Source organism: Propithecus coquereli, unplaced genomic scaffold, assembly GCF_000956105.1.
Source record: "Propithecus coquereli isolate 6110/MARCELLA unplaced genomic scaffold, Pcoq_1.0 Scaffold140, whole genome shotgun sequence".
Lineage (NCBI taxonomy): Eukaryota > Metazoa > Chordata > Mammalia > Primates > Indriidae > Propithecus > Propithecus coquereli.
In genome coordinates this window covers 473,697-493,774 of record NW_012138303.1, presented here as the reverse complement: position 1 = coordinate 493,774, position 20,078 = coordinate 473,697, and the positions used below count along the sequence as shown (strand labels likewise).

At 48.0% G+C, this 20,078-nt stretch overlaps 1 protein-coding gene across 1 annotated transcript; it reads left to right on the top strand.

The window, feature by feature from the left end:
• The first annotated feature begins 397 nt into the window (after nucleotides 1-397).
• LRRC52 (leucine rich repeat containing 52) lies at nucleotides 398-19,944 on the top strand. Its single transcript, XM_012639539.1, has 2 exons — nucleotides 398-1,326; nucleotides 19,487-19,944. Exons 1-2 carry the CDS (start codon nucleotides 705-707, stop codon nucleotides 19,810-19,812), a joined length of 948 nt encoding a protein of 315 aa, XP_012494993.1. The 5' UTR covers nucleotides 398-704; the 3' UTR covers nucleotides 19,813-19,944.
• Nucleotides 19,945-20,078: the final 134 nt, after the last annotated feature.

Genomic DNA, 20,078 nt, shown 5'->3' with positions numbered 1-20,078 from the left:
TCAGGAAAGTCACTTTGCTCATCAGTAAAGAAGGAAGTTGAACGGCAGACTTCCCACTATGGCCTGCAGGTTAGGAGGTCCAATCTCGCCCAATCCTCTACTACAGCTTGGTGGGGAGCTGGTACAGACCCCCCAGGCACACACTGGCCACACGCATACACAGAGTGAACCGGTGCCTGTCCCCCCCACACATGCTGCAGGCCCCCACCTACCAAGCCCTGACTCCCCCAGGGACAGCCAGCTTACCGAGATACACAAAACACCCCCACACCACCCAGAAGGAGAGATGAGGAGTCTCTTTCTTTCCCTCAGCCAGGCAGTGTCCCGAAGCTGCTGACATCACAAAGGTGTCGACTGGCAACCTCATTGTCATGTGGCTCTCCCCTGGCTCCCCTTCACTCGCAAACGCAGGGAAAGGGTGAGACCTTTCAAAGCAGCCAAGTGGGCGAGCTTCCAGCAGCAGTCTGGGAGTGAGCGAGCGGCAGAGCCACCAAGCCAGGCAGGCGGCGGGGCATCGGGCCTCTCGTTTCAATTTCTGTTCAGTTCTCCTGTAATGGAAAATTGCTTTGCACAAAGCTAGAGTGTTACAGTTCTTTCCAGTGCCCCTCCCCCGCCCCGCCCTCCCCCCCACCGCCAGCCTTCGGATCAGAGGGACAGCGCCCGCCCGCAGGAAAGTGGAAGGAGGGTAGTTGTGGCTTCTTACTATGTCCTTTGCTTCAGGCCCTGGCCCCGGGTGGTTACTCTTTTCCTTTGGAATGGGGCTGGTATCAGGGTCCAAGTGTCCAAATAATTGTCTGTGTCAAGCCCCAGAAGTAATCTGCACAGGGAGGCAGTTAACCGAATACCCCCCTGACATCCCCCTGAACACCCGGAGGCTGTTGCTGAACGATAACAGAATCACTAGTTTGCCAGCAATGCACCTAGGACTCCTCAGTGACCTTGTTTACTTGGACTGTCAGAACAACCGGATTCGAGAGGTGATGGATTATACCTTCATCGGGGTCTTCAGACTCATCTACCTTGACCTCAGCTCCAACAACCTAACCTCAGTCTCCCCATTCAGCTTCTCGGTGCTCAGCAACCTGGTGCAGCTGAACATTGCCAACAACCCTCACCTGTTATCCCTCCACAAGTTCACCTTTGCCAACACCACCTCTCTGAGACACCTGGACCTCAGAAACACCGGCCTGCAGACCTTGGACCGCACTGCCTTCCATCACCTCACGGTACTTGAGACCCTGTATCTGAGTGGAAACCCCTGGAAGTGCAACTGCTCTTTCCTGGATTTCGCCATCTTCTTAATCGTGTCCCACATGGAACTCTCAGGTGAGGACTTGATTGGGTGTGGGGACGTGGATGGGATGGAGTAGGAGGAATTGGTTCCAGAAAAGGTGAAGTCAGAGGTGGTCAGGAGAGGAGGAAGGGCTGGGTGAAGCTGAGTGAAAGCATTCTCATTACTCTGCAGGGCCCATCCTTGGAGCGGGCAATGAGGCTCATTAGAAAAAGCTCTGAAATAGGAATCCGAAGAGCTGGGTTCTGGTCCCAAACTCAGCACTTACTAGTTGGCTGCCCTTGGAATAAGGTACCATTTCTCTAAGCCTCAGTTTCCTGATCCATAAAGTGGGGACAATAAGGTTACCCAACATACAGAGTTGTCATGTCAAAGTGATGTGTGTGGAAATGGTAAAGTCCTATCATTACAAAGTAACAAATAGGTGACACAGTATTCTGTTGGTAAACTGTTTTAATGTGTTTAATTCAGTGCCTGAGTTTTTCTAGGATCTTAAAGTCAATTCTGTCGTAGGCAGTAGAGGATTCAATAGGAGTGTGATACACAGAAGGGAAGGTTCGGTGGAGAAGGAGGAGGAGCCATGGGCCACCTAGACAATGATGTGAGAGGGAGGAAGGAAGAAGGGAGAAGAAAAGCCCTTAGACAGCTGCTTTGTTTTCAAGACGCTGACCATATACAGAAAGAGAAAATAGCAGGACTCCATAGAGAATGGGTCCCAGCGCTCCCTGCGTCCAGCAGGGAGATTCCGATCTCACAGGCAGATTCTCAAGTCTTACCTGGGAGATTTCCAAGCTAGCTGCTACCACTCTACCCTGTCATTATGTTATTAATATTCACGACTAAGTTATATATGAATGTTTTAAAAAATGAAATCCTATTTTAGCAAAAATATAAATTTCAACTTCTGAGATGCTTTATCTTTGCTTCTGCCCAATGTGCCTTCCTCCTTGGAGCGTGTGATACATCCCAACGCTTAAGCTTCCCGGTTCTCCGACTCACTCTCCCTCCCAGACTCCCATCATCTGTCAAGTAGTTAATGAATACTGTCCCCACACCCTCTGCCACAGCCCCTGTGCCTCATCCCCTCTCCATCTCTGAGACTTCACTGTCCTGTCCTTATCCTCCAAGCCTCCTTCTCCACCAACAGGACTTTCCCCCCAGGGAAGTTGGAGCTTCAGAAAAGTGAGAACTCCTCCCAGGAAGCCTAGAGCCACTGATACAATCTGGCAAAATTGGACTTTGGATAGAAAATCAAGCCCTATCAAAGCCATGCCTTCTCTTCCTTCCCTAGGTGTCTGCCTTTGAAAATGTTTTCATAGGGGCCGGGCGCAGTGGCTCACGCCTGTAATCCTAGCTCTCTGGGAGGCCGAGGCGGGCGGATTGTTTGAGCTCAGGAGTTCGAAACCAGCCTGAGCAAGAGCGAGACCCCGTCTCTACTAAAAATTAGAAAAAAATTAATTGGACAACTAGAAATATATAGAAAAAGTTAGCCGGGCATGGTGGCGCATGCCTGTAGTCCCAGCTATTTGGGAGGCTGAGGCAGGAGGATCGCTTGAGCCCAGGAGTCTGAGGTTGCCGTGAGCTAGGATGATGCCACGGCACTCACTCTAGTCCGGGCAACACAGTGAGACACTGTCTCAAAAAACAAAATAAAAATAAAAATAAAAAAAAAAGAAAATGTTTTCACAGACCTAGTTTCACAAAAGTCCTGCTGAAGCTTTCACTATGAAGTCCTGCCCACGTGGCAATATCCTAGGAATATTCCTAGCCAGAATGACAGACTTCACCGGGAACTGGGGGAGAGGGTGCTGAGTGGTGACAGCAAGTAAAAATGGGCCCGCCTGGCCTCCCAGTGGGCCTGTCTTGAGATGTCTTCCAGGCAGGGCCACCAGGGTGAGGCAGGCGGGCCCCTGGCATGCAGCACTGAAGGAGCCCTGAGAGCACACTGAGCAAGAGTGCCTGCCTCAATCTTGTGCTGAGGCCCCTGGCCCTGTTGCCAGAGACTTCAACTTGAGTAAATAGTAGAATAAATCAGAAAGAACTAACTTTGTCAGACTGCCTTCTTAACAAGACCAATCGTAAAAGGAGACAGGAGCCGTTATCTTGGGTAGGTCGCCTTGCCTCTGTACCACCTTCTCTAAGAGCCAGAGATAATGTCTTCTTTTCTCCGTAACTGGTGCTGTGAGGGTTTCTAGAAAGCTCTCTAAAAGAAGGTCAAATATTAATCATCCTCACGCATGAACTGTGGTTCCTAAATGGGATTCTCCCCTGTCAACGTTCTTGTAACCGGCCTGCGCATTGTCTTCTCTTGCTCCCTCCCCACCATACATCCACGTTTGCCTTGAGTAGAGCCCACCAGGTTGCCATGAGGGACCTCCTACCCCAGCTGAAGAGAGTGAAGTAGCTTGGCTTCTATCCCAGCCCCTAAGCCCACCAGCTCACCTCTCATCCAATCTCCCTTCATCAGATTTTGCTTGCACAGTGTGTCCTCTCAGTTTTCAGGCTGACCGCCTGGGACTCCTTGATTCTTCAGTTCAATCCATGACTGAAGAGAGTTATAAACCAAGTCTGCCTCACTGCATGTTTTCAAGGACATGCAGAGGAAGTGTCTATCTTGCCAAGCTCATAAGCACCTCATGGATGAACAGTCTGTCTGGTGGGGTAGACAAGGCTTTCACCTACTGGCAGGGGACCCCACACATGCACCCATGACTGCTCAATCTGCGCTCATCTCCGTCTGCCATTCGATGGCCCAGAGGAACCCTCCAGGCCACTTCCTGCAGAAATACAGTCTCATCGCTCCAGTTCACTATTATCTCTTAAAAACATGAGCAAGCCCAAGACTGGACATAAGAGTAATTTATGCTTGTATAGAGCTTTGCAGCTGGGAGAGCTGGTTCACACATGGTTGTCTCATTTTCTTTGAGTGTCACACTGACCCTTACATTTTTTGCTCTCAGCTTGTGCAAAAGGCTAGGATTGGTATTTCTAACTCTATTCTTGGATAAGAAAATGGGCTGACTTGCCCAAAATCACACAGCTAGTAAAGGGCAAGAAAATGATTTGAACCTCTTGATTTCAAATTTACTTCTTTTTCTGTGAGATTGTACTGTCTCTTAAATCCTCAAATTACATAATAACTATCATTCTGTAAGTGAGTTTAGTTATAAATCTAAGCCGTGTTATAAACATACAGCCACAGCATCTAAACTTCAGCTTTATTTCCTATCTGGCTACCACTTGGAACTCACCCATGGCCATTTTCATTAGATAATAATGCTGACCATCACAAATTCATTATGATATGCCTGTACTTCCCTTGCAAACCCAGGTCCCATCCTAATCTATCCAAAGTCAAAAGGATGAATCTAACCTTAGTGTTGTTCTCATTTGGGCCTTATTCAGTCTGGTTCTCTCCTCCCATACACACATACACACATACAATTACAAACATGCACACAAACACACACACATATGAACACACACATATACAAACACAAAGGTATACCCACACATATGTACTATAATGCACACATATATGCCTACTCACATAACCACCTACATATTACATACACAAAATACATACACATAAATGTACGACAGATTCATACCCACACACGTGCACAGACACACGTGTTCACCTAAAGTTGAACACACACAGGGTAAAATTCACTAGATGCTTCTCTTGCCCTTTAACCATACCTCAACATAAGGGACAATATTTATTTCATTTGACTCTCATGTGGTGATTCAGTCTCTCTTAAGTGGAAGTAGCTTTGCTGTTGATAAACACTTAGTGAACTCTCAACCTTAAGCCCACATATTTCTACCATATTTGCCATCAAAATGGTGATCTTTGACTTGTCTTAGAATGGGGCCCACACATCTCTCTCCGTGTGCCCATGTTTCAGGAGATAGGAAGGATTTCTATGAAATAAGCTGAGTAGCCTGGTTATTTGTGAAGCAGAATCCAATTACAGATGGGTTCGTTTTAGACCCAAAGAGATACTGGCCCTTACTTAGCACTGGGAAATTTTTGCTGTGGTGCAATATTAAAGGCAGTATGATGATGCAATGCCAGTACATACGTCCCTTGAAAAGCAAGGCAGTGATGTAAGGGACTTCCATGCCACCCCTCAGCTCATCCATTCATCTATTTAAATATTGACTGAGGGTCGACCATGTGCCAAACAAGTGCTCGTGACGGTAACTGACCGAGAAGCCCAAGGCTGTGTAAGGAGCTCGTGTGACTCTGGGTCATCTGTGCCATGTGTGTGCCATATCCAGTCAGGCACAGCAGAACTAAACAGGGCAGGACAAGAGAGGTCAGCATGTGCCGACTGGGATGGCAGGCACTTGGGACAGCCCCTTGTCCTACAGGTGATGAAGGGCAGACACCATACAGCTCTTCAGTGTGAAGAGCTCAGGTTCTGGAGCGAAACAGACTTGAGTTATACTCTTAGCCCTGTCGCTTGCTATCTGTATGATATCAGACAAGTTACTTAACCTCTCTGAACTTCAATTTCCTCATCTTTAAGGCAGGGATAATAATAGAACCAACATTCCTAGGGCTGTCATAAAATGAAACAAGAACTTTCATGAACTGCCATTAGCATTAAGCTGACACACCATGAGTACTCAATAAACAAATGGTTGGTGGATGTAGGAAAGATACAGGATCCCAACAGAGTAAAGTAGCAGACAGCAGTCAGGCGGTCCCCTGGACAAACAGTGGACTTCAGGAAGGTTCAGCACATGTGGCTTTAGAGGACAGTGTACACTGTCTAGGAGACTTGACTATAGATACAGGTGGGAATGTAGATTGGATGTGGAAAGGTGGGCAGCAGGTCCTAGGACTCTAATCCCTTAGAAAAATGGGGCAAAGAGAGTTCCAGAGGGAGTTGGGTATTATTACAAGTTAGGAATACAGCGGTTCAGACCCTAGAGAACAAAAGCAGCTGCCCAAATCAAGGCTTGGTCTCAGCGTGGGCCACAGACTCAGGGCTAGACCAGCAGCAGCAAGGGGGCTGCTCCTGAGTCACTGGAATCGGGAACTGAAGCTCTACCTAAAGGCAAGTTCCACGTCCAGAGGCAGGTGTGGATGTACAAACAGCTTCCTAGGGACAGGGCAAGGAAGTTGGTCCAACGGTGGGGCAGACATGGCCTTGGGAGAAAGAAGCCACCTACAGGGTGTGATCTGTGATTTGAAAGTACTAGCAATGCTGATGCCCCAGTATCTCCCCATTCACTGCCTACCACCGAGCTGCAATTAGCCATTTAGAGATTCGTCCCTTTGGGTCCCAAAAAAGTGTCCTGGTCTTGAAGAGGCCCCTGAAAAACTACACAAATTCCTGGGAAGAATAATACAAATGCCCCTAAGCTTTTTATCAGCTCACGTATCAGAGGGAGGAGTAAATTCTTGGGAAATCCGATTAGCTAAGATTAATTCTGCACCAGTAGAGAAACTCAAAAAAACAGAGGTCCAGGAAGAAAATATAGAGGTCTTAAAAGACACGAGAAGGGCCGGGCGCGGTGGCTCACGCCTGTAATCCTAGCACTCTGGGAGGCCGAGGCAGGCGATCGTCCTGAGCTCAGGAGTTCGAGACCAGCCTGAGCAAGAGCGAGACCCCGTCTCTACCAAAAATAGAAAGAAACTAATTGGACAGCTAAAAATATATATATAGAAAAAATTAGCCGGGCATGGTGGCGCATGCCTGTAGTCCCAGCTACTCGGGAGGCTGAGGCAGGAGGATTGCTTGAGCCCAGGAGTTTGAGGTTGCTGTGAGCTAGGCTGACGCCACGGAACTCGCCCCAGGCAAGAGAGTGAGACTCTGTCTTAAAAAAAAAAAAAAAAAAAGACACGAGAAGGACAATAATATGTCCTTCCACTATGTCACATTTTGGCTAAGGGCACCCCCTATAGAGGGGCTAGCGAGGAGGCCGAGTGTTTCATTTATCTTATTTCATCACGAGGCTACACTGAACGGGAATATCAAAACTTCCCCAAACTGGCAGGAGATTTGGTTCTGTTATCAAAGGTCTGAATCAAAAGAAACTCTCCAATGGCATACTCACCAGATGTCCTTAAAAGTATTCAGTCCTCAAGGAATTCACATGGTCACTTTCCAAACACAGAAGTTATAGCAGAGATGGAGGTATGTTGTAATGTGCCCATTGTGTTCTAGTGGGCCCTGACCAATACAGAATTAAAACAGACCCACACATTCCATTTCCTTTTTTGCCCAGGTTAGCAAGTAGGAGGACTCATTCCTGGCCAGAACTATAATTTTCCAGTCCTTAGTACTGTTTGAAGGTGAGAGTGGCAACTGAGTTCTTCCCAGGATATTTGATTTCCCTAAGAGGACGGGGACGAATGCCTCTCAGGATGCTCTCAAAAGCTCATTCAACTCTAAGCTCCTGGACATAAAGAGTCTGGTCTCCTTCATTCCCTTCCTCTCCACACCCAAAGTCTGATCCATCTCTGTCCAACAGTGTCTGCAGTGGCGGACATGGTCTACAAATGCGGTGTTCGATACAGTAGCCACTAGCTACATGTGGCTATTGAGCTTTTAAAATTGGTTCAGGAATGAATTTTTTATTTTATTTTGTTTCAATTTATTTAAATAGCCACACGAGGCTAGTGGCTATTATACCGGTCAGAGCACTTTTTAACATAGGGTGCTTAAGCTGGAAATTTAGAATCCAGCCTCCTCACAGGTAAGTGGCTGTAGAAGCCAAGCCCAGCACAGAGATATCCTGACATCCAAGTTCAATGCTTTTCCCCCATGCCATGATATTTCCTTACTGTCAAACACACCACACAGTCCATTCAACTCTGGAACATATACTGTATGCTCATTATGTGCCCAACATTATATTATAGTGCTGGGGTGGTTTTATGACAGAGAAAGAAGTCATAATTTCTATTTTTAATGGATAATCTAGGGATACAAGACACAGAAAACAGAATTGAAAGCCAGGAAGCCCTGTCCTGGTCCCAGCAATGTCACTGTGTGATTTGGGGAAAGTCACTTTCCCTCCCTGAGTCTCACTTCTCTTGTCTTTAAAATAAGGGAGTAGGATTAGATACGCTCAAAGGTCCCTTCCAGCTGGCAGTCTGTGGACCTAAATAGAAAGATGAGACACACGTGATGTGAGAGGAGAACGGTGGTTAGCAGACAGAGTCCCAGGTAAGCAGGCGCGTGATGGGCAGTGCTGAGATGGAGGTGTCCCCAGTGATGCAGGGTACATTCACATACTTAGGAAGTACAATTAGGGTGCAGACAGCTCTAACTCCTGCACTCTCCCACCTCCTGTCTTAAGCACCTTCAACTTGACTAGAATAATGCCTCCACCGCAAGGGACACAGTGCCCCAGACTTTCTTCCCAGGCCTGACCTGCTCAAACAGCAGTTCTCAATCACTGCATCATGGTCCTGAGGTTCTGATTCAGTGAGTTCCCCATGCAGGTGGTCCTTAGGCCACTTTTCAGAAACTGTAGGGCAATGGTCTGTGTTCTGGGCCTTCGGCGGCTGCTCCAATTGGCAAATAAATTGACTTGCATATCTTCCTCAAGGGGCATTTGCAATTTGACAGGGAACAACAAAAAACAGTGAGAATTCAGAAAATGACAGGCTACCAAGGGCAGGAGTGGTGCAGTTTGAGGACAGAGGGTCCCTCTGGGTCAGCTCTTAAATTATAGCCCTTAGGCAGTCCTAAGCGAGCCCGATGGTGGGGCCCACACATCAAAGAGGAGCTTGGGCAAGGGTGCCACAGAGGCGGGTGGACAGAGCCACTCAGGGCCATCTGCAGGGAGCAGCTGGGTCCAGTCATGTGCTGCTTCAAGTCCAAGTCATTTTGAGGACATTCTGAGCAGAGAACATCTTAGCTTCATTACGAGGCTATTTCATCCTGTATTCAGAGCTGCTGTAATAGGATAATGGCCCCATTTCAACCCACCAAGTACAAAGTCATCTACAACTGTGCCAAAACTTAGATTTCCAGAATGAATGCAGGTCCTCACATCATTCCACTATTAATGCTAGCTCATCTCCTCCATCAGGGATATTGAATTAAAGACCAGAGGCCAAAAACAGAGAACACCTGGGCAGCAGGTGGTCCCAAGGCAATCGACTGCCCTGCCAGCATGGCTGTGCTGCCTTGTGACAAACTCCCTGGCCTACAGACAGCTGGAAGCACAGCCTTCTGAGGGCAATGAGGGGGCTACAGGGGATGCAACTGAGTCAGTGATCCCTAAGCCACCCAGAACATGCAAGAAGGGATGGAAGGGGTAAGCAAATGTGGTGATTCTGACACACTCCCTAACTCAGGCCAGTTGGCAGTTGGGACCCCTGAGAGTAGGTGGTCTAAGGTTCCTTCAAGCTCAGAAACACCAGATCTCATACCTGGCCCCTCAGGTCGCCCAGCATCACTAGGCCTCTGGAAAACAGCAGTGCACACCTGGCCAAAACAGCCAAGCTCGGTTTCCTTGTCTTTAGAGGTGAAGAGCTCCCCAATCTGGAGGCAATCCAGCAGAGAGCGGGTGCAGCTAGAAGGAAGAACGGGGTCCAGCCATGAAGGGTCTTGAATGATTTTCTGGGGAACGTGCATCGTGTCCTGAGAAGCTCTGGGAGCAAGCCAGCTGGAGGTGGGGCTAGGAAGGGGCTCCTACGGGCGCCCAGGTGAGAGAGTGCAGCAGCCTATAGCAGCGGTGCAGACGGAGAGGTGGAGACAGGTCAGAAGGAACCCTTAAAAGGTAGAGACAACAGGACTTGGAACTGAACCAGACCTTCTCATAGTTCCCTATACTCCCTTTTTAACTTTGGGCACAATTCTAATTCATTAATAAATTTGTATTAATTTAACATTTGTTTTTCCTGATAGACTGGAAGCTCCATGACAGCATGTCTGAATCTTCAGAAAGTAGCACGAGGGCTGACAGAGAAAATGCTCAGTTAGTATTTATTGAATGAATGAATGAATGAATGAGATATGGAAAACAAAGGGAAAATCAACGATAGCTCCCAAGGCTTTGGCTTGGACAAGTGTGGGGGCTTCGCTGAGACACACACTCTTAGAGGAAGGGTGCTGAGGAAGTTGGGGAAGAAGCTGAGTCCCGCGTGGAGCTTGCTGAGTGGCAGGTCCCTGTGAATCACCAAGCATTTGCAGGTTCTGACCTGAGATTCAGAACAGAGAACGGGGCATAAATATACGTATATGAGCTCACTAGCTGTCACTGAACCCAAACAGAAGGTGAGATCCGTCAGGGAAAAGAGTTTAGAATGAGAGGACACAAGGGCCAAGCACAGAGACTTTGGCATAGTGATGGGCCACGTCAGGAGGAGCCACCCGTGAGGGACGCTGGTGGGAACAGCCAGAGGAAGGGAATGAGAAAAGGTAAACTCATGGGAGCTGATGATTTCCAAAAAGTGGGAGCAGGCCAGATGAAGACCGAAACTGCCCATCGGATTTAGCTACCAGGAGATCCCTGGTGTCCAGGCAGGTCAGTGGAGTGGGGGGAGTGTGAGCGATGATGGGTTACGGTCCGAACATCAGAGAAGAGAAGGAGCAGAGAAGACGACATAAAACTACTCCCCCAGGAAGTGTGGCTGTGGACTGGGGGAAATAGGGTGCCAGCTGGAGGGGAAACGAGTAAAGAAGAAGTGTTTTTAGGAGAAAAGAGATCCAATCATGTGTTCATCTGCTGATGGGGAGGAGTGAGTGCAAAGAGAAAGGGCAAAGACACAGGTGAGGGGGAATAACCGATGCGGTGAAGCCCCAAGAAGGCAGGAGCAGACAGCCGCCAGAACCCAACGGAGGGTAAGCCTTGAAGAGCGGGATGGCACCTGTCCCTGGGGCTGCAGAGAAGGGAGCGAGGGAAGCACGGATGAAGATGAGTGCAATTGAGGGGCCCACCTGAGTGCTTCTATCTCTCTTCCAGGGAGGCAAAGGACAAAGAATGACTTTACGAAGTACACAGTTTCACATGACGTTTTCTATGACGCTTGCATAACACCAGCCCAATTCAGTGATTATAAGATACCCTTTTGTCCTTGAGATGCTCACATCCTAGTTGAGCAGGTAACATTCAGGTGGGCTCTGGATTCAGACCACCTGGTTTCTGATCTGCCTCTGTCACTTGCCAACTACTTGACCGTGGGCAACAATCTCCATGCAACCCAGGTTCTCATCTGCAAAATGGAGCTAAAATAGTCCCTATTTCCTTGACTTGTGATGATTAAATGAAATAACTCACATGAAGATTTTAGAACTACATATAGTAAGTGTTCAACTAATGCTAGCTATCGTTGTTATAATTCTTAAAGAAAATGAACAGCCCATTGCCTGGTGGTGACACTGAGTGTCACATGATGTATAGAGGAGGGGGAGAGTAGTGTGGGCTTGCAGAAATTAACAGGGTGAGCAGGTGCTGCCCTTCTGCTGGGGCACACGATCCACAGGAAGTCCAACTCAGGGGTGCCAGAGCTTTTGGGGGGGCAGGGAGGCTTGTTAAAGCTTTCAGAATGACAACATTATATAAAAAGCACCTAACCCAATGCCTGGCCCATATGCAATGGTATCTTTTTTGATCACACAGTGGCAGATTTGGCCTTCCCCTTAACCCAGATAAAGGAGTAACCAATACATCTGATACATCCAAATGAAACATAGTTAAGATAGAATTAAAGTCATGTTAGACAGCCCCTTGTAATTTTTAATGCATTTTCTTCTAACAGCCAAGATGCCTTGGCCACAGCATTTGGCCGAGGTGAGGTACAGACACTATTATCCTGATTTGATGTTTACAGAAAGGTAAGGAGCCCAGCCTGGCACCTGAGTGCATTCGTCCCCTTCGTTGATAGGTGCCAGGGCCTTGGCCAGGCACTGGGCATACTGCTGTGGACAGAAACAAATATGCCTTCATGGAACTTGCATTCTAGTGGGAGAGGAAGACAATAAATAAACAAATACATGACATAATGTCAAAAGTGCTGTAAAGGAAAATAAAGGAGGGGAGGGAATAGTGTGCCTGGGGTTGAGAAAAGGCAGATACTTTAGGTCAAGTGGGCCTAAGGAGGTGCCTTTTAAGTAGAGAACTGAATAAAGCGAGGGATAAGCTGTGGCAACGTGGCAGAGCAAAGAGGGCAGAGCAGAGGCCCTGGCGTGGAATGAGGTTGACATATTAGAAGGTGAATATGGCTGGAACAGAGTGAAGGAGGAAGAGAAAGCAAAGAAATGAGATAGAAAATTAGTCAGATCACATAGGTCTGATGGGCCGTGGAGAGGCCTTGATTTCATCCTAAGTGGGATGGGAAGTCGTGGAAGGGCTGGAGCAGGGAAGTGACATATCTGTGCTTACAGACTGCTCCCACTGCTGTGTGGAGAAGAGACTGTAGGAAAAGCAAGGACACGAGTTCAGAGGCTCACACAGGTCAGGCAAGGGAGGATGGTGGCCAGCATCAGGGCAGTGGTCCAGGCGATGAGAAGAGGTAAGAGGTGGGGCACATTTGGAAGGTAGGACTATGAGGATTTGCTATGGTTGAATATGAAATGTGAGAAAGGAAGCAAAGAGGACTCCCATGTTTCTGCCTGGCTGCCTGGTGAATGGTGGTGCCCGGTAGCTACTGAGGGTTTACAAGTGGCTTGCTATCCATGAGGACAACTGTCCACGATCTAGATTTTTCTGAGCAGATGGGTAGTTACAACATTAAGCAGGCCCAGCTCTAGGCCAAACTGAGAAGAAACCAAAGCTTGCCTTTAGCTTCCAAGAACCACCTGGTACTGTTCCCCATCCCTGCCATGCAACTGGCTCCTTCTTTCCACCAAAACCTGCTCAAGAAAGGTGGCAGCAGGGGCTACCCCTAGGTAGGGATTAAGTCGCTTGCTTCTTTTTTAAGAAGACCTTACACTTTAAGTCTTATTTTCTTGGTGAAATGAAAGGTTTTAGCTCCTGCTGACAGAATTCTAGGTACTGACAAGCACATGAGAAGGAATTATGAGGAAAAGGGGCCTCTCTGCCTCTCAATCACACCCATGTGCAACCAGTTACACACGAGCCCAGTCCGGGAATCTAAAACACCTTTAAAGTACAAAAATAATCAGGTTGAACTTGCTGAACTTCAAGGTCTCTTCTCCATGTTCCATCAGTCTATGAATCACATTTAACCTTTAAAAATCTATGGACTTTCTATCCAAGGGGAAAAAATTGTGAACACCAGATAAGAACTGTACTTTGTACACGCCCAAATCATCGAGATCCTTAAGGTTTCAAGATGCCAGGGATGGTTTAGATCAGAAGTCAGCTCATGCTTTCTGTAAAAGGGCAATAGTAAATATTCTAGGCTTTGTGGTTCTCTGTCGCAACTACTCAACTCTGTCTTTAGCGTAAAAGCAGCGTTAGAAATTATATAAAAGGATAGGCATAGCTGTGTTCCAATGAAACTTAATTTACAAAAATAGGTAGCAGGCTGGATTTGGCCCATGAGCTGTAGTCTGCTGAGCCCTGGCTTGTGCCATGATGGGAAGACAGTGGGCCAAGGAGATGGAGCTCTAGAAAGGCAAAGGTAGAAGCCAGTGTCAGGACTCGAAATGTTCATTGGACCCCCAGGGGGAAGGGGGTCCTTGCCGGCCAGTTGGCTTTGGTGTTGTTGGGCTGCTATACTGTCCAATCTAGGTTCCCTTCTAGGAAATCATCTCCTCTGGGCCATCCATAGTACGGCAGACTAGGATAGCAATCCCTTCAAATTCCAACTGTGGATCTTGTCCTGAACATCAGGCCAAAGACCTGAGAGTTTAAAAAGTACTATAGGCAACCAGACCAATAATCCAGCCATTCTTTCATGTATGTAATTCAACAGACATTTATTGAGCATCTACTGTGTGCCAGATACTAGGGATACAAAGGTGAACAAAAAGGGTCTCTGCTCTCAGATAGTTCTCAGATAATAATTGGGGAATGGCAACAACTACCTCTTGATGTCATGCCTGCAGCTCTTTCAACCTCGCACTTGTACCGTTGTATCCTTCTCTGCAGTCTCAGAGGACAGAGAAGGTGCCCTTCCTAGTTCAAGGCTTACTCCTCCATTTGGTCCTAGAGACCATCCATTATTGCCCCCTCAGGGGCTTCACACCCCTCAGCTCACCAAATCCTCCCCGGACTCCCACGGGGAAGGCAGGGATTGATCCTCACCTAGTGTAGTAATCCAAGGTGGTCAGAGCTTGGCTGACCCACCCATGACACCATACTCTACCACCCAGGTTCCCTTTCCTCCAGCAGAGTGTCATGTCAGTGACAGTCACCCCAAGGGGTAGTAATAACAAATGACATTTAATTCATTCATCAAACATGCCCTGAGCTCTAGTATGTGTTAGGCACCAATATAGGTGTTGAGGATACCAAAGTGAGCAAAACAGATAAAAATTCATATCCTCATAGCATTTCTGATCTAGTGGGTGGAGGCAGACAAATGAATAGGTGGCAAATCCATTTCCTTGAGAAATACATAGTTTAGCTGGAGAAAAAATTAAACAGAAGACAAAGCACTGTACATCTATTGATGTTCAGGCGAGCTGGGGCCTAGGAAGGAGAAATGGGGAATTAGGCATTTCTCTGGGTTCAGGGTACAAATTTACAAAGTGCTTAAGCTGATAGAAACTGGTGTCCACTCTCCAAGAGGTAATTGCAGTTTAATGGGGTCGGGGGTCGTTGTCAAATTCCATCCTCTCACCTTCCATTGCCACCACCTAGATGCTCGTCCCTCTGGTTATCCCAGATGGTTCCTGAGCTAGTGCTGCTGCAGGAGGCTCCGGGCAGTCTATACAGGGTCTGGCTCCTCTGGGGCACCAAGCCCTGGGAATAGCAGACCCCTGGGAAGATCTGTGGTCCCTTCTGCAGGACAAGAGAGGGAACGATTCTTCCTATAACCTAGGGGTTCAAAACTGCTTTCTGAAAGGGAGGCCTCCTGGGCTCCCACACCAGCTAGTATAGTTCTGAGCCCCAGAAACTCTAGTTCCTTATGCATCTGGTTTTGGCAGACGGGTTTTCTGCCTGTGAACAATAAGCTATACAGAAATAAATATAGTGGTGGTTTATGTTTCCTTAGGAACTATTTGCAAGGAGAAGTTAAACATTAATGACATCTGTAATTGTACCTGGGAACTTTAACTGGGGCAAATGCCCCAAGCCCACTGGAGTGGGGCTGAGCAAAAAGATAGCATGGGGCCAAATCACCTCTCTATAATGTGAAAGGAGCCTCCAAGATCTGTGCAGGGCCCGGCATGTACACTAGTACCTGGTAGCCCCCTGTGTGAGAGGCAAGGAGACCAAGAAAGCCAGATAGGGAAGAAGTGATATATAGTTTATTCATTCCATAACATGGGAATAACTAAAACTACCCTGTGAGGTGGTCAAGAGTAGAGCTTAAATTAAGCTCTAACTTAATTTTTTAAAGCATGTAGGACCTATCAGGTGCTTCATACTCAGTAGATAGAAATAAAATCTTTAAAGTCATCATACCAGAATAGAAAAAGAATGTATGACTGACAAGCAAAAGAAAAGGAAGTGAAATGACAAAAAAGAAGGCAACAAAGGATAAGAAAAGGGACATGAAACAGTGGGACAAATGAAAAACAAATAGTAAGATATGAAACGTAAGTCCAAATATGTTGGTAGTTATATTAAATATCTATGGGTTGATTAAAATACAAAGTTTGTTAGCTCGGATGAAAAACAAAACCCAGCTACAATATTATACCTTAAATATAAGAATGTAGAAAGATTAAAAGTAAAAAGATGGAAAAAGATACACAACACAAACACTAACCAAAAGAAATTCAACACAGCCATGCTAATGTCAAATAAAGTAGACTTTAAGGAAAGAAGCATTTACTAGAGATAATGAGAGATACTGTTCAATGACAGCAGGGTAAATCTACCAGGAAGATATAACAGTTATAACTTTGTATGCATCTAATAACATAGCTTTAAAATTTGTAACAAAACTTGACAAAACTATATGGAGTACACAAATACGTAATAATAACTGGTGATTTTACATACTTCTCACAGTATCTAATAGACAAGAGTCTTGCTCTGTTGCCGGGGCTAGAGTGCCGTGGTGTCAGCCTAGCTCACAGCAACCTCAAACTCCTCGGCTCAAGCAATCCTCCTGCCTCAGCCTCCCAAGCAGCTGGGACTACAGGCACACACCACCACGCCCGGCTAATTTTTTCTATTTTTAGTAGAGACAGGCTTTTGCTCTTGCTCGGGCTGGTCTCGAACTTCTGACCTCAAGCGATCCTCCCACCTCGGCCTCCCAGAGTGCTAGGATTACAGGCGTGAGCCACCACGCCGGGCCCGGGAAGAACCTGATCATGCAAAACCTGGGGGATAAGACAATTGATGAAAAAGTGCGATATAACAAAGCTAGCTACAGATGAGGGCAAGGGCGGGATGTAATCAAGGAATAATATGTAATTTAATTTGGAGCAAAGGGGGCTGCCAGCAGTGCTGAGAAGTACCGTGGAAAGGGAGGAGGGGGCAGATGCTGAGGGGCTCTGAATGCCAGGCCAGGTGGTCTGGACGGTATTCTGAGGTTCATAGCAGGGTTGGAGGAGGATTTTGAGCCAGAGTATGCCTGGGAAGAGCTGTACTTGGGGAAGGCAATCTGGCAGGAGTGTGTGGAATGGACCAGAGCTGGGACAAGTGGAAACGATGGAGATGGGGAGGCTGGGAGAAGACAGCCCAAACCTTGGCGGTGGCAGGGACTGGGGAAAGGGAGAGAATGCAACAGTAGAAATCCCAGGCCTCCCTCCCAGCAGAGCCACCCACCTCCCTCACTTAACAGCAGCCTAACAATGCATTAAAATCACCGCCTAATTGCTCCTTTCAAGGCTAATGCTCCAAAATGGGGAAATGTGTGTGTAATGTTTAGTCTCATCTCTGCCACCCAACCCCAATTTAAAAGCTCAATCTTTTTAAAAATAGAATGAGATAAACCCCCCTAGACACACCCCAGACCCTCAGAATCCCATGTTTTCCTTTCTCAAATACATCTTTCTTTGTACATCCTTTGCACATTCCTATGTCTCTGGCGGGGGTCTGGGCAAGGGACCTGACCCGCCCAGACAGAATTCCTGAACAGTTCTCAGGAGCTGCCCCTGCTCCTCCCGAGCCCCCATGCTCAGGCATCGTAGGCAAAGCCCCAGAGGTCACGGAGCCAGGCTGGCTGGAAGGCGGTCTGGAGGCATAACTACAATCCTTCCCCTCCACGTCCCCAACCTCTGTTCCTTGAGAGCTTTCGAGTGGGCAGCATTGCTCTGAGGGTCACATGCAGTCTAGAGAGAGGCTTCTTCCCCTTCTCTCCTCTTCAGTCATTGCAAACAGTGGATATGACGCAGCCCCTGCGCTGGCTTCACCTCCTGTGTCTACCGCTTTCTCTGACAGTGAGTCCTAAACAGCATTACACAGTTCAGGCTGTCTTCCTGAAAGCAGCAAAATGAGTTCGCTACGGGTGCATCGATACAGAAGCAAGATGCAGGTAGTAGTGTCCAGGTGCAGAGGACAGCTCTTTCCAGCCACCCGAATCCACTGCCTCCTCCCCAGGCAACTCACCTCCGCACTCTTTTCCCTAATGCTGCTTCTGGCTCTCATCAGGATTTCCCTAACTGAGCCTGATTTCCCTAACTTCCTGGGTCCCCAAGGACACTGATGCTTTCACGTAGTCAGGAGATTCCTGCCCTAAAGTTTAGAGGAAGCTTCTCTCCACAACAGCTTCTGTTTGCATTTCCCACTTCTGCAAAACAAGCTCAGACAGCCTCATTCCTGGATTTCTGTCTTCTATCTCTTGCCTAGATCTTGCGGGTTATCTAGAACATTCAAGTTATGAAACCTCCTGAGTCTCAGTTTCCTTATTTATAAAACAAGGATAATAATATTATGTGCATCAGAGTTGTTAGGAGATAGCATTTGCAAGTCATTTAGCACATAGCAAGAGCTTAGCAAATATCAGCGCTATTGTGATTTTGATCATGGTTATCTCAGCCCTGAGCTGGAGCTCATTGATCTAATGCGTGCTGGATATATTCATCCAGGCACCATGTATGGGCACCTCAGCATCAGCATGGCAGAGTACACAGTTAGAAAAATGCAGGGCTGGGGGTGGAGCCCTGAGGAGTCTGTGCTCCAGGCACAACAGCCTGCCTTCTCACCTGGGCCAGTCCTCTTGAATACCCTGTGAAGAGGTATGATTCTTTGCACTGGGAAGATGAGGAAATGGGATTCAGAGAGAGCCTTGGGTATCCTGCTGAAGTTTACAAAATTAGCAAGTGACAGAGTCTGGATTAGAACCCTGGCCTGTCTCGCTCTGTCTAGCCACTTTTCTTCCTGTTACATACTGAAGTCCATGGTGCTAGATACAGGGACGTGCTCAAAAAGTAGCCAGGGAGCTGAGTCAGCCGCTAAAAAAGACTGAAGACATGTAGTCATGCGATCAGCCAGTGAGCTGCGGAACTGCTTCCCCCATCAGCAATCTCCGTACCCCGAGCACCCCTCCCCCCAGCTTCTCCGGGAGGAAGGGGCGCCGGACAAAGAACACACAGCAGACATTTCCAGGGAAGCTCATCCTTCCCTACGGTTGAGCCGAGTGGTTTGTGATGTTCTTGGGTGGCGTCCCTGGCTAAACTCGGGCGCAGGTGGAAAGAGAGGGACTAGGTGAAGGGGAAAGTTGGGATCAAGAGGAGAGAGGGAGATGAGGAGCACTGGTGGGGGTCTGGGAGGTGCCAACACCCCACAGCAATCTTGCTCAAGTTTCCAAAGTCCCAGACCCTGTACGGCCTCTCCTTCCTTGAGGATCCTTAAGAAGCAAAGCCCATTTCCACAACCTGAGTGCAGCAAAGCCTGGGGACGAGGAGTAGTCCAGGCACGGTACTTCTCAAACGTTAATGTGCAGCAAGTCCCCTGAAGAGCTTGTGGAGACGCAGATTCTGAGTCGGGAGGTGTGTGGGGTGGGGCCTGAGCGTCTACGTTTCTCCTGAGGTCTGGGTGATGCGGGTGCCGTGGGTGCTGCTGGCCCACAGACCACACATTGAGCAGTGAGGGTCCAGACAGCCCCTCCAGGTCCCCTTTGGCCTTAGGACCCCTTAGGACCCCGGGAGTTCCACTGTTTCAGCACCCTGCCTGCTGTGTTTTTCTCCATAGACGATCTAAATGCCACGTGCATGGAGCCCACAGAGCTGAAAGGGTGGCCCATCACGCGGGTGGGGAACCCACTCCGGTACATGTGCCTCACGCACCTGGACCACCAAGACTACATCTTCCTGCTGCTCATCGGCTTCTGCATCTTCGCCGCGGGAACTGTGGCCGCCTGGCTCACGGGCGTGTGCGCCGTGGTCTACCAGAACGCCCGCCGCAAGTCCAGCGAAGACGATGCCGAGGACGAGGCTGGGCACAGGGTGGATGTCGGCGGGCGTATTTTTTTTCACAGCAGGGCTAACTCGAGCCAGGAGTTCCCTCAGCTTATTTAGTTGCCAGAGGCCACCATCTATGTGCCTTTCCCAGCCTCCCTGCTTTCTCTCTTGCCCTCCCCAACCCACCACCTCAGAGCTGTCTTCGAGATTGAACCCTATTAGTAAAATAAATAAAATATTTGGTGGCCATTTCACAGGTTGGTCCCTTCCCGCTTCACCAGCCCAAGGACAATTCCAAACAAAATCTAGAAAAGCTGTTGGATGCATTTAATGCTGAGGAAGGCCACCCCAAAAGCAAGCCAACTCGTGTTTAGTGAGCACCT